We start from the raw sequence: 14,372 nt of genomic DNA on the forward strand, positions 1-14,372 counted from the left end.
GATAGCTGGTGTGGTGGCCAAACTGAGTGCACACACAGCTGAGAGCAGCCTGCACTTTGAGATCAAATCTTGATTATGATCAGGTTTTTACAGTCTGTGGCATTGCAGTCTCGATTCTCAATGCACTAAGTAGCAAGCCCGACAGATGAATCACAGATGAAATGTTTTTTAGTTTATTCTTGAGATGCTAGCTGTACAAACTCTCTTCTGTCTCAGCAGTGACATAAGAGAGTCCTTAGGGGATCACTTAATTAGTGCCATTACAAAATGTACTACAGCAGCACAAGAAGTTTCTGCAGTACATTGTAAGTGGGGTAGGAGAGGATGGGAGAGTACCTGTCAGTCCTATCCTAGCTACAGCAGTCCTGGAGGAGTCTGCACACTCCTGGGAGCAACTGATCCCCCTCAGTGAGGAGACCCTGTTAGTTTGCAGTAGAGCTCAGTGGGAAGGAAGCTTGTTAAGAATGGAGAGCAGCCACACATCCAGGGTTCTGCTGGGACAGAAAGGATGATTTTTTCCCTTGATTTTTTTTCCCATGTGGGTTTTGTAGGTGTTGAATCCGGGCAGCCGTGGACAAGTTGCTGGAGAGACACTGAAGGAGAGACAGTCATGAAGTGGCACAGGAATCACAAGACAATCTGCATACAAATTCATCTTTTATTTCCTATCCTTATATATCTGTTGTCTCATTTCAAAACATTCTGTATTAGAAGGTTTATCATTCTAGTTTGTAATCTAATCAATCTTACAAAGCTTACAAATCCTTTTCAATGTTCTTGGTGGGACAGCTTAATGAGTTTCATTGTCTTTCATATAAAAGCCCTAGTTGAATGCAGTCATTTTCAGATTGGTCTCCCTTTGAGGTACATCGTGCTATCTAGAAATTATGTTAAGTTTTAATACTGGCAGCCAATGGGAAATTTTTCTGACTGAGAATGGAAGATCAGGTATTTTTACTGGCTGGACCATAAAATGCAGACAAGGGGAGGTGCAGACTTTTGTACCCTCACCTGCAGCCCTAGCCAAGCAGACACAAGCAGTGTCAGTGTAGAAGCAGGGCAGCTATGGCAAAAGAGCAAATCCTGACCCTCCCATCCCAAGTGTGCCTAAAGACACTTGCCCTGGGGAGGCCACACAAAGTGCTGTGTGCACCTGCTCAGCAGGTGCATGGGACAAGGAGAAAGGTTTGGGAGCAGCTTAAACTATGGGTTCTCCACTTATCTGCATTGACAAATTCCAGCTGGTCCAAGTGTTTACCCTACTGCTCTGCTCCTGGGCAGTGCAACCCACACCTACAGACTTGACTCCTGGTGCATGAAGAACAGGAAAACCTGGAGAGAAAGGGCAAAGTGATGAATCAGAGCAGAAAGGTATCAAATTGAAACTGAACAAGGAGACAAAATGCACCAGATTAATTCTGTGCATACAGCCTGTGGAGTTTATAGGTTTCCTGGCAGAACTGCATGTGTTTGATTTATGTGGTTATTGCAGTGGTAGTCTGTAGTGCTTGTACATTTTACATGACAAAGCTCTACATAAGTGCTCTCTGATGTACACTCCTGTTCCTTGAGAATCTTTCAAATCAGACTTAAGACATCCTAGATTGAAAGAGCCATGAAAGGAGCAGAGAAGAGATTCGGATAAAATTTCATTATAAAAATCTGATTCTACTTATCCCCCTCACTCTAGTATTTATAAGGCATAATTTTTTTACATTTTCAGCAGTAAAGCTTAGCCATGAGTCTAGATCAGTAACAAGGATAAAAGTCAATGATCCCAACACATATTTTTTTTAAATCTTTTCAAAAATTTGCAACACTGCTTCACACCTTTACAGCTTTAACAGTCCCTTTATGGATTTTGGTGGATTAATTCTGATCTCATATTCATTTTACAGTACTGTAATCATATGTAATTATACTTCAATGGAGTTAAGTCTAGGCCTGCATAATCTAAAATAAATCTGATTAAAACAAATCCAGTGTCTATTTTCTTTTTATAGCAATACACCTATCTTTTAATCGATAATTGTTTCAATCATGCTTGACTAGTGATTATTCTTTCACAAGGATTATGTTTTCTTTAGTACAAAAATAGAATTCAAAAAGAATAATGAGGTGAGAAATTCAATTTGAATCTTCTCTGCATTTTAACCATTCACTCACACCATTTGTTGTCCTGCTGCAGCTCTGACAATTATATAGAACCAAATTGCAATTTAAAAGTCTTTAGCAAAGTAAAAGGTAATGTTTATTAACGTGATTGAGGAATACATAATAAAAAATATAAGCAGCTTAGTAACATATAATCAAAATAATCAGTACAGTAAATATATTTCAATGGTGTACACTTAGGGTTTTCATTCACAGGTGAAGAATAGTTTAGAAGAAGAGTAGTTTACTTCACATTTCCATAAAAATCAAAGTTGCATTCTTTCAGGAATGATTTCCATGCCGAGAGCCTTTACTGGCTGTTTCTTTCTTTTTTTCTTGATTTTTATTAATTTTTTTTCACCTTTTTTCTTATTGAATCCTAAAGGTAAAATTAACAAAGTAAGATTAGAAGACATCCAAGATTATCAGACATAAGAGAAAAAGCTTGTTTCAATAAATCTTAAAAAAAACCCAAACAAACCATTGTCTTACCTAAAGTCTTGATATGCCTGACCAATGCCAAGTTGTCTTATTGCTGTTCTTTTACATTGCACTTACTGTCCCTCCTTCTCTCTCTAGCTCTGTATCTCTCCTGATTTCCATTTTCACTTTTCTGAGACTCTCAATTACATTTGATCAGGCCAATTCTTACTACCAGAAGTGGCAAGAGAATGTTTTGACCCACACAATATTTACCTCTTAATGATAGCTGGGGGCAGTATCACTTCCCATACCTTTCTTGCAGATCCTCAAACAGGACTTTCTGGAGATGAAATTATTCTCATTCCCACCACAACCGCTGTAGCTAAATGGGCGACACCTTCCAGTGGAGTAGTTGTAGAAAAATCTTAACTCTTTGGCCCTGCAAAGTCCTCTGTCCATAGGGGTCATGCACAAAGAAGGGATAGGAGGTGGTTCTGGAAGTACCAAGAAAAACAAAGTGAGACAACACTGCAGCATTTCAGTTTCATGTCAATATTATTCGGAATTTCTGCTGGTAAATTTAATTCCACTCTCCTGAAAATCCAAGGTATTTGACATAAGTTTCTTTTTATGATTACGAAAAGAAAAAAAAAAATACCACAGTAAAATTTCATTCTGTCTTTGGATTGCCAGCAAAAGCTTACCTGAAAGCTATACCTTTACCTGTGTTGTTAGTGATAAAATTGCCACTTCTGCCACAGGAGAGCGCACACAAATTAATTTTGAGGAGTTTCAAGTGAAGCATTTGTAGAAAGTAAGGTGAAATAAATTAAACATGGACAGCTTTAAAAAGATGACAAATATTTCTAATAATTAATGAGCAAATTACTGCTAGACAGTCTGAAATCAAGGGGAAGGTAAAGGCACCCAGCATTTCCAGTGTAAGATTCAATACCTCAGTGCTGAGTTTGCTAAATGACTACAGAAAACTTGACCTAAGTAACAGGGTTGGTAAGCAACCATTGAGCAGTTATAAAACAATTGCTTGTAACTTGCAGAATAAAAAAGTACTGCATGTGAAGAATAAGTGCACAAATTAATGGAGATGCTGGTGAGTTAGTGCTGCTGTCAGGATTTTACCATTCCAAGCAGAGGCTGGTGGTTTCTTCTTTCAGGGTCACTGCAAGTGAGAACTGAAACACTGGAGGATGAACTTGTGGTAGTCAAAGGACCTGGGCACTGGAACAAGTTCAAGAAGCAAATCCATTCTAGAATTCCCAAACCTGGAAGAACTCCATCATCTATCACCCCAGAGTGACTAATAAACAAAATGGGAACTGATAAAATTGCTGCACAGGCTACAAGAAGCTGAATGGGAGTCATTATATCATCAGTTATGTGGGACCCAAAAGAGCATCATTTTTCCTCAGGAAGCAGCAGAACTGAGGTATCTGGGTGCATAAATGCAAGAAATGAATGCATAAATGCAAATGTGAAGCCAGTCAGATGGAACTCTTGAAGGTACAAAGCCACACAGAAGGGATTCAGTGGAAAAACAAAGTAAAAATTTGAGGAAGTCATTTGGGTTGCAGCAAAGCTGAAGGCATCCTGTGGTCACAAAAGTGGGAAGCAGATGAGTTGCTGAAAGCAAGAAGTTATACATTAACCTGGGCAATTCAGGAGGCTGACAAAATACCCAAAAAGCATGTGCTACATCTGAGGTGTCTTACACATTGTACAGCTGCTAAAAAAAAGGTTAATCTGAAATGTAATGTAGCTGAACTGGTGTGGTGAAAAAGTATGAAAAATTGCTGGGAAAGAAATAGAATGGTGTGTTAGCAATGCCAGAGTATTTAAAAAAAGTAGTTTTAAGCTATATAGTTTCAAGCTATAAAATGAGAATCTCTTAACTTCTTTTCATAATTGTGGCATTATCACAAGACTAAGTCTCACTCTAGGTTAAGAGTAGAAGTCCACAATGTGATAAAATCTATATTAGACCTACTGTTTTTTTATAATGAGGATGGTAGTTAAATTAACTAAGGCAATGCTTTTGGTACTGCTCTGAGAACCCTTGAGCCTGGAACTAATTTCATCTCTCTCTGGCTGGAGAGGATGTTAGTTTTCAAAGCATATGGTCAGCATAGCTTACCTGTTTTAACCTGCTAATTTCTGAACCTACAAAGAACAGAGCAGAAAGACTTGCCAGTGAGGAAAGGGCCAAACAGCAACAAGTTTGTTAACTATATCAGAGAATTCAAAAATACACTTTGTAATGTAAATTACTTATCTGTCATGTAGAATTCTCCAGTGAGTCCACAGTCTCCTCATGAAGGAGTTCTCATAATGACTGCAAGATTTGGGGGAACCACAGAACCAGCAATGAAGTAAATCACTGGTTCCATCGTTCTGAGGTGCTATTCAAAATCACAGGTGCTATTCAGAATCCCTCCTGTATTCTTCCCAAATAAAATGTTATTCCTTGCCTATATTATTGTTAGATAAATGCCCCAAAGACCAAACACTGTTCCTTGTTTATCCTCAAAATATCTGCCTGTTCTTCACTCACAGAAGAAACCAGCCCATGAAGAAAACTCTTAATTTTGCCTCCTAGAGCCATTTTTTTCCAACAAAACAGAATTTTAAAATAAAAACTAAATAACTTATAATTTCCTCTCTGCTGAAGATAATAAAAATTACAAATTTATTTGAATTTACTGATCACGAAAAGACTTGACTTCAGGTAAGCATAAAATATTCCCTGCGTCATGCCCAGTGTGTCTATTGGCAGGACAATCTGAAAGCCTGTGAGGCAGTGTATAAACAATGTCACAAAAACATTACAGCAGGTGAGTTGTCTCTGTTCAGCTCCAGTTCCTAGTGCTGCATTTATGGGTGTGATGGAACAGAAAGTTGAGCTATTATGCCTATTCTTGAGTTTCTCTCCCAAATGTTTCCATTTCACAAACCCATTTTTCTGAGGGTTGTTGAAAAGTTTTCTCTCTTGCATTTTCTATGAAGGAAAAAAGAAAATGAAAGAAACAAAAGTCCCACGAGCCAAAAAAGAAGAGGTACACACTGTATGGTTTAAGATTGAATTCCTGTGATACAGCCCTTTCTTGAATCCCATCCCCCCTGAGGTATAAACAGATGACAAGATCATAACTTCAGAATCTCTGAAAAATGCACATCCAGAGACAGACTCAAATTTATCAGAAATAACTCCCTCTGCACTGCAACAATAATCCTTATCCCTCAGGCTTTGCAGGGGTTGTGTGACAGTGGACTGCTAAGTAATCACACTACAAAAGAAGTTTGAAATTAACTCGGGAGGAAAGGGAATGCAGTGAGCACTATTTCTTGATAGACCAGAGCGTGTGACACTCACAAAGCTTCAGCTTTATTGCCAGGGTTTTGATACATGTAGACTTCAGCTCCTCATTTCTGGTTGCAGCAAAGTGAAAATAAAAGAATCTTCAAGTGGACAGGCTATTACAAAAATAATAAATCTTCTACACTTGACAGTACTCCTCCACAGGTATAAATTGGTGCAGATCTATTAAAGCAAATAGAACTGTGCCAATTTATATCAGTAAAAGATGACCCTGTTTCTGTACTGGCAGGGCCTGCATTCAAATGCTATTCCAAATTTGCTGAGCTGAAAATTGACTTTTGATCCTGTCTCCCACTTAAATCTCACAAATCAAATGTAGGTATAGCACTTGCAATTTTCTACCACAGACCACATAAAATGAAAGCTTTGATTTTTAGCCTCAGTTTTTCTTAGTTTGCACAGAATAAAGGTTATTATAATGTTTCACCAGAGTGAGAACAAAACAATCTTCAATCTCTGCAGAAAGTTCTTTGCTGAGAGTGCTAGAAACTTCATATCTGTATCCATGGTTTGCTTTATTTGGTCATAGAACAGTTTAACCTTCTGAAGATCAAGAACTATGTTGTAAATCTAAAAACCTGATATTGTTACAGAGTTACACATACCAACAATCTATTTTTTTCTTAAAATCAAGATGAAATAGCATGTCAGTTGTGAGGTGAGGTATTCTATAAGAGATAACTCCTTGTAATTTTTTTTTTTTAATGTTTTAAGGTAAATTAACTGAATTATATTTAACTTTTTTAAATAGTCTTTGAAAAAGATACATAGCCAGGCCAATATACATACAAAATAGATATTAAAATGGCAGATCGGCCACTTTGTCTGTGCTTGAGGAGATAGACATCAGCCACTCTTCCCAAACAGTTCACTCTGACCCTCACTTCATATGTGAAAGTCAAATTCTTGTCCCTCACAGAAGGTAACAAACAGTTACCCTGCACATTTGAGTGACATGTCTCTACCTTGGAGCTTCACTTTATAGCTGTACCTCTGGAAACAGCAGCAATGGAGAGAATGTTCTCCATGTCCCTGTGGAGAAATCAGCTGTCAGCTTTGGCCATACTCTTGCCTTCCTTTCTAGTGGGATTGCACAAAACACATGATTTTAGCCTATTCCAGCAGCCTGAAGAATACAAGCAGATAAACAGAATAGGAAAAGGAGGCTGCACAAGACAGACGAGTGCAAAACAAAGATCATTCAATAAAGATGAACCTGTTGGGTCTTCAGACTTTTCACTGAAATTCACTGGTCCTTCCGTGGCTGTGCTTCTCACCCAACCCATTCTGCTTCACTGACTCCTTGTTCCATCAACCTTCAGTTATCTCTTACCCTCACCTCTCACTCTCAAAGTCTGCTGTGCAGGAAAATTCTCCTATTGCTGACACAATCAAAAGCCCTTCCATTTCCTCTGAGAAAACACTGAATCATGCTCCTTTCCTGGTATATTTTAGCTGTTTGGAGGATTCAGGCATTGATACTATGACTAAAAACCTTCAGGGAATATGCATGCCCTTAATGCCCATAGACTTACAACCAGACCTGATGCAATTCAAATGGTTTTCAGTAAAATAGGTTGCCAAAAGCTTTACTGTTTTATATTCATTCATTTAAATACAGAGTGCATTGATGCTTTGCCTGTGGTAAACAAACAACACAACTGTACAGAAACCTCCATCAAAGCAGTAGTGCATGTGGATTACAGTTCAGGCAAAAATAGAGTACAACACATATTCATGCTTTATTAGACACTCCATTCTAAGCAAAGAGCACAGGAATGCCACCTACCCACCTGTTATCTTACAGAATATATAACATACAAAAACCTTAGTGAGTCTCTACATCATCACTCAGTCCTCAAAAGTACAAGCAAGTACAAATGCAAAAAACCAGCATAAATACTTGGTGAGAATGCTCAGGCTCTTTCCAACTGTTTGTTGCTTCCTCTTGCACAACTGTGGATCATAAAAATGACATGCCTCAAATTCAATCATGCTGTGTACAGTGTGAGCAAGCACCAGTGTCCAGCTGCTGATATTGTTAAAACCTATCCCTCCTCAGTAAGGGTCCAGAGTCCATTCTGCATTATAATACATAGTGCAAAAATACCTTGGAGCAATATTTTAAATTAATTCATACTCATTGTGATTATACTCAACCCAAAACTGAGTTCAGTATGGTCACAGTGAAAACAGAAACATTATGGTATTAAATATACTATGATATATTCTAAAATCCAAATGTCATTCTTTATATTGGGTAAAAGGAATTTAAATAACTTGCCTATTAGATCCTCACAGAAATATTAATTTTGACTGAAAGAATTATGCATGACTGCTTTTCCCCTTTGTATTAATCAGGCCTTTAGAAAGTGTACACTTTTTAAAGAGGGTGGTCAGCCTTCCACATCTGATATTTACAAAAGATCTGTAAGTTGTGACACATTCCTTTGCTTTAACTTTCTCTGCTTATCAAATCCTTTGGCGAAGATGAAAGCCCATTCTTTAGTCTCAGGTATGTCAGAAAATGGGTTGAAATGGAAGTGCAATCCATATAAAAAGACTGAGAACTAAGAACTGCAAAAGTTAATTCTTACCAAAAAAATATGGGAACTGGTTGGGCTCCTCCTTCGGGGAACTACTGTTCAGGGTGTTGGACTTCTCATTTGGAGCAGTTGGCAACAAATTACCTAAAAGAGAAAATAGAGTTGTTGTGAAACAGTCAATGATGGGCTATGTAGACACATCCAAGCTCTGAACCTCAGCTGTGATTGGTACCTGTTGGCCCTGCTCAAACCCACAACTGATGCCAGTTGCCAAGCAAAATCTCTAAAGCCCGAAGGTGCAGGAAATTCAGGTTGCTGAAACAACTTTGCCATGGGTTCCTTTTTCTTCCTTAGTTTTACTGATGAAAAATTTAGATCATACACAGCTTGGTGGCTTATTTTTATACTACCAGTAGACATTCTAACCTTTGCAATTGTAAGCCTTTTTCAAAATATGTATTGCTGGCAAGAAAGTGGCTCTGAAGCTAGTTTTAATGTTAATGACTTCCCTGTGCTCAGGTATTCCCAGTGACATACAGGTCTTGCAATAAATGCAAAAAATCAGTGGACAAACCAAGGGGCATCAAAGGATTGACTAAAAACAACAAGAGCAAATTCTTACCAAAAATCCCAGGAGACTGGCTGGGATCTTCTGCTGGGGAGCTGATGTTCAGAGTGTTGGGATGCTCTTCAGCTGGGGAACTGCTGTTCAGAGTGCTGGAATGCTCTTCAGCTGGGGAACTGCTGTTCAGAGTATTGGAATGCTCTTCAGCTGGGGAACTGCTGTTCAGAGTGTTGGGATGCTCTTCAGCTGGGGAACTGCTGTTCAGAGTGTTGGAGTGCTCTTCAGCTGTAACAGTTGGTAATAAATTTGCTAAATTAAAAAAAAAAAAAAAAAGACAAACAAAGGAAGTGAAAACTGTTAAGAAAAAAAACCAAAAATTGGTATCAATGATTCAATATCTCAGAAATAAAAATATCAATCTATTTAGACCATGGCAACAGCCCCTAACCCTTTTTTCTTGGGTGTTCATGCAAATTTACATGAAGGTGTTATTTGAGATTAAAGTAATGAAAATGAATATTCTGCAGCTTTTAGTCCAGAAGGTAAGAGTGGAATCACAGCTCAGGAAAAAATGCTTCAGCAAAAGTAGGGAAAATGCACATGGCTCTATATTTATAGTTTGAAAAAAGTCTTTAAAAAGAAGCATAGTGGTCTTTTCTACTTTAAGTGTGAATAAGCTCAAGTTCCCCTTGCCAAAATGACAGCTTATGAAACACTGTTGGAAAAAGGCCCACTAGAGACAAGCAAGATAAAAAGGTCTAGAGGCTCTCGATGGGAAAATGTATTCGCCTTACGAACAAAATGAAGCACTTGGTGAAGGGAGAGGAGTACTGAAGGTTACTGTATCCTGATGCAGAACAATTCATTGGAACAAGTGGGACAAGGAAGCAAATGACTGGTCTGTGGTCAGTTTCAATGGCTTTTGTAGCCTAAGCTGCACAGCCAAATCATTCCCAAGGGACACACAGGTGTTTCATGAATCTTTGGTGGGAAGCTAGCAATACACAGTGAGTTAAAAATTCCTATATGGACACCTCTTGTCATTACAAGACTTGGTTTGAAAGGAGTGTATGCAGATCTATGGGTTAAAAACATACACTGGTGTTTCATGGTACTATAGAGTCAAACAAATGGCAGATTTTAGGTTAGCTGTCATGACAAAGGTAACAAACATAGGAGTCCTGTAATATTCCTTAAATAGTACCTACCAATTTTTTTACTTATTACTTCACATTTTGACATTTTTATTTAAAAATATGTATAATTATTGTAAATTTCGTAAATATATATATAAATTATTGCCACCTCTAAATTGTCTTTTTTTCCATGCAAAATACATTCAAAACACACCATTTTTTATACAAGAGTAAAAATAAGAGTGATTAAAAACATCAACTTACAATTGTCTTGGCAGGTGTTCTGACACTCCTCCAAACTCCTGAAGTTGTTCTGGTTTCCTAGGCACCCACCATACTTGAATGCTTCACACAATTTTGTCTCTTTGTTGTAGAAATACCTGGTAAAATACCCTCGGCAGACCCCCGGCTCTTGGGGGTGGAAGCAGAAGTCAGGCTTTCCTAGAAACAATGCTAAATAATGAACAGGGTGGGTGAAGAAAAAAAACTAAAATGCATCCCTAGACAAGAACAGAAATGGGGGAAGTTTACTAAATAAACCTGTGACTTTGGGCCAAAGGGCAACTATAAAATAACTTCTGCTTCGTTGTGCTGCTTTTGTTTTATATTTAACACTGCAATATTACAGGGGTATTTATTGCTCTGTTCAAGTAGCCACTAAATCACATCTTTAAAAATGTCAACTAATGAGTCCTTTAAAGTTCCAAAACATTGACACTCTAAGTTGAAAATTAGTTTTTGTTCTGATTTAAAAAAGACCTGAACCTCAGCTGGATCACTTGCACCTAAGTACACATGCTCATTATCTATGTTTCTGTCAGTGTTAATGTGAATTATACACAAAGCAATGTTCAAATAGAAGAAAAAAGGAAGGGGTTTTAAAATAGAATGGAAAAAAATCTAGCAGTGCAGTTTGTCTGGGGCAGTTTATCCTTATAAAAAGATACTAGAAACAGGGAGACAGAGCAGCTGTTCTAGAATATTTCAGTCCCAGTTCTGAGTTTGCAATCAGTAACTACAATAACAACCCAGGAAAAGTTAACAAATGAATATTGCATAATTTGACTGAATATCACAGCATGATATCACATCCTCTGGCAGGGAAGAAAAACACACAGCCATATGACAATCCCCAAAAGTCAAGTCCTCATCATATTCAGTTTTTTTCTTAAAATAGTATGCTTAAAATCATGGTAACAATAATGAAATATATGTGGAGGAATTCTAAGATTCTTGCTAATAGATATTTTGAAATATGATTTTTGTCTGAGTTGACTTGTTGAGAAAAATCTGTTTAACCATCATATTAAAAAATCCTATCAGATGTAACATATAAAGGCTTTGCTTAGCTGTGAAAATTCACAAAATATAAAATGGTGTGCAATGGGCTGTTATTTAGAAAAAAAAAAATGGATATAGAACAATTATTTTGAAGTTCCTAACATTATAGAAGTAGATTGTCAACTTGCAAAGAAGTTAATCCTACTACACCTATTTTAGGTAGGTATATATTCAAATTCATTGCTAGAACTAGATTATTATTAAAGGCAACTGATGCATGTGTTGAATTTATATAAAATATTAAAATAGCTCACAAACTAGTGTTTTTCTAAGAATTAATTGGCAATATACTGCATTTCAATTTTTACTTCATGAACAGCAAAAAAATAATTTTCAGAGATCACATGCAAAATTAATTCACTAAATTATTCTTGAATAAAGCAACCAAATCAACTGTTTTTAGCATTCCTGAATAGCTTAATTGTGATTCTTCATTACAAATTTCATTCTCTGGCAGTAAGTGTAGTCCACAGTTCAGGTCTTTCACTTCTCTTCCTATGCAACGGCAGCACCCATTGATGTGCAGAGATTTAGAAAGCTAAGCACACACAGAGCAGTAGATATGAGAAATATGTGCGAGGCACATGTTGTGATTTCAGCTGAAAACAGAGGTGTGTAGACAGGGAACAGCAAGACTCCAGCAGGAGTATTTGCTGCATCTGCTAGGAGCTCACAGACAACAGGAGCTACACAAAAAAAATCTCTCATCAAACATTGCACAATACTGTGAAATAACACAAAGATATTATTAGATAGATATTAACTGAAAAAAGGAAGGCAGACAAAAATAAGGGTGTGCAAAGTAGGCTACAGGATTATGACTGATTCTTAAAAACAGATGTCCTTCATTTAGAATATTCTTATATTCAAATAGTTCTTGCAAATAAAATTAAGTCCAAATTAGTTGAGCTCACAGTTAACTTTTATAGCCACTTTTGAAGAGAGAGTTCATGAAGGCAACATAATCCTAACCATACAAAACAGTACTATACTTCTAAATGCCACATCTTTCTCCAAGGACTTGATATTCCAGACTATGTAAGTGGAAACATCAGTACATGTGCAATAATGCTGATGATAGCCATGAGCCGAATTTTACAGGATGTGTTCTGGTTTGTCATTAAAAGCAGGGAACTAGGGTCAGCTCTTAAAGGAAGTAGTGTCAAAATCTGCAGCATCTGTGGAAAAATCAACCTTCCACAGTATAATCATGATTTTTTTAACACATTAAGAATAGAAAAGACAATAGAAAACACGAAAAGAAAACCATCATCTGGTATGAAAATATTCCAAATACTATTCTGTAAAGATAGGTGATTTGATTATAATCTTTTTCAAAATATATGTGCAAGTATTTGCATTTCTGCAAGTTGCTAAATGCACACCCATTCAGGAAGTCCTGAGTGGAAGGAGGGATGAAGGAGAGGAAGCAGAAAAAGAGGAGCTGACTTGTGAAAAAGTTTACTCAGGTCTGTGTTTGAGGATCTCTGGCTGCCCACAGTGGGCCCCATCCAGGTGAGTCCCCAGTGTGCAAAGGGGAAGTAAGTCTTCACAAGCTCTGCTCTGAGTGTCAAGCTGAAATATCCTCTTTAGGAACATCAGTTTTCTCCACAGACCAACTGGGTTTAAGTAAAGGGCTCCCAATAATTTAGCACTGGCTAAAGTATTTTGGAAGTCTGAGTTTTCAGGAATTTACCTGTCCCTTCAGGAATGGGAAACTTGCTCCCTTGTTTGATCTGCAATTAGGGCATCTTCCCTACTCTCTAGTAACCTCCACAGACAATGCCTAAAATGTTCTGTTTCAGAGCAAATTTTCCCTTTTATTCTAAAAGTAAAAAAGTATTAGTACAAAGCATTTAGTTTATTCTCAAAATACATTGGAAGAGTTCCCCATCATGGCTAATTATACTATGCTTGAGTTTCTGCCAAGTCCCTCTTTTTACTGAGGAAAGAGAAAAGAATCGTGATGTATTTATTTTGTGGAGAAGAGAGTGTAGCTACCATCTTCAGTGACCACAACTGTCTTCAAATACTTTGATGAAGACAAAAGATCTGGACTAAGAACTGGCTTTAATCTGACATTGCTTCTTTTTGTTGAAGATAAATTATGTATTGTCCTGAGTTAACAAAAGAAGATAATGAATCATTTATTGTGGTAGAAGAATCTTAGATTACGATGTAAACATAATTACCTTTCTTAATTTTTGCTAACGGCATCTTCTGAGACAGTTCTGCAAGACAAATAAAAGTATTTAGCAAGAACAAGTATGTTTAGTCTCACCTGTGATGCCAGGATGTTTAGCAGTGACAATAAGCATTGAGAAATAAGAATACAGCATCTCTTCCTTTTCCATTTTCTCTTTATTTGGGAAGCAGCACAAAAGCTCATAGTGGAGAACTGAAGTACCATTTCCTTTGTATAGCAAAACCTGCTATATTGGAAACTTGACAATATAGAAAGAACTGAAATCAAAGTACACCGCTATTGAATTGAACAGGGAAATTACTCCTCTTGGTACTGGATCCAGGGTCCTGTATCATGCAACCTTACTCCTCGAAAGAGGAGTAATTAGCAGACTAACAACCCGACTGCGGTAGCTACTAATACTGCTCATGGCTCTGGAGCTGACTGAGGAAGACAGTAAGACTTCCCTCATCCTATTCCCATTCCAAAATCCTTTGCTCTGCCATGTAGGGCCTGAGTGAAGCTTTCCTTATGCAGTTAATGATATTAAGGCCCCTTTGGTCAAGTATCTCCAGGTATCCAAGAGGGGTGTAGATGAAAACTTTGTCTGCATGGTTCTCTCTGTGCA

At 37.5% G+C, this 14,372-nt stretch overlaps 1 protein-coding gene across 24 annotated transcripts in view; it reads right to left on the reverse strand.

The window, feature by feature from the left end:
• Positions 1 to 640: 640 nt before the first annotated feature.
• Positions 641 to 14,372, reverse strand: part of TFPI (tissue factor pathway inhibitor) — a 217,676-nt gene continuing 203,944 nt past the window's right edge. For 8 of the 24 annotated variants that reach the window (XM_086898377.1, XM_086898378.1, XM_086898379.1 and 5 more), the window contains 6 exons: positions 13,752 to 13,790; positions 10,483 to 10,671; positions 9,140 to 9,391; positions 8,569 to 8,661; positions 2,889 to 3,071; positions 641 to 2,533 (listed from right to left, as the gene is read on the reverse strand). In XM_086898377.1, the coding sequence (XP_086754503.1) occupies positions 2,421 to 2,533; positions 2,889 to 3,071; positions 8,569 to 8,661; positions 9,140 to 9,391; positions 10,483 to 10,671; positions 13,752 to 13,790 (869 nt within the window). In that variant the 3' untranslated portion in view covers positions 641 to 2,420. Of the gene's footprint in view, positions 2,534 to 2,850; positions 3,072 to 7,529; positions 7,928 to 8,568; positions 8,662 to 9,139; positions 9,392 to 10,482; positions 10,672 to 13,751; positions 13,791 to 14,372 lie in introns of those variants that run through there. The other 16 variants (XM_086898382.1, XM_023930690.2, XM_086898373.1 and 13 more) reach the window with 7 other exon arrangements.

Source organism: Cyanistes caeruleus, chromosome 7, assembly GCF_971803275.1.
Source record: "Cyanistes caeruleus chromosome 7, bCyaCae1.hap1.1, whole genome shotgun sequence".
Classification (NCBI taxonomy): domain Eukaryota; kingdom Metazoa; phylum Chordata; class Aves; order Passeriformes; family Paridae; genus Cyanistes; species Cyanistes caeruleus.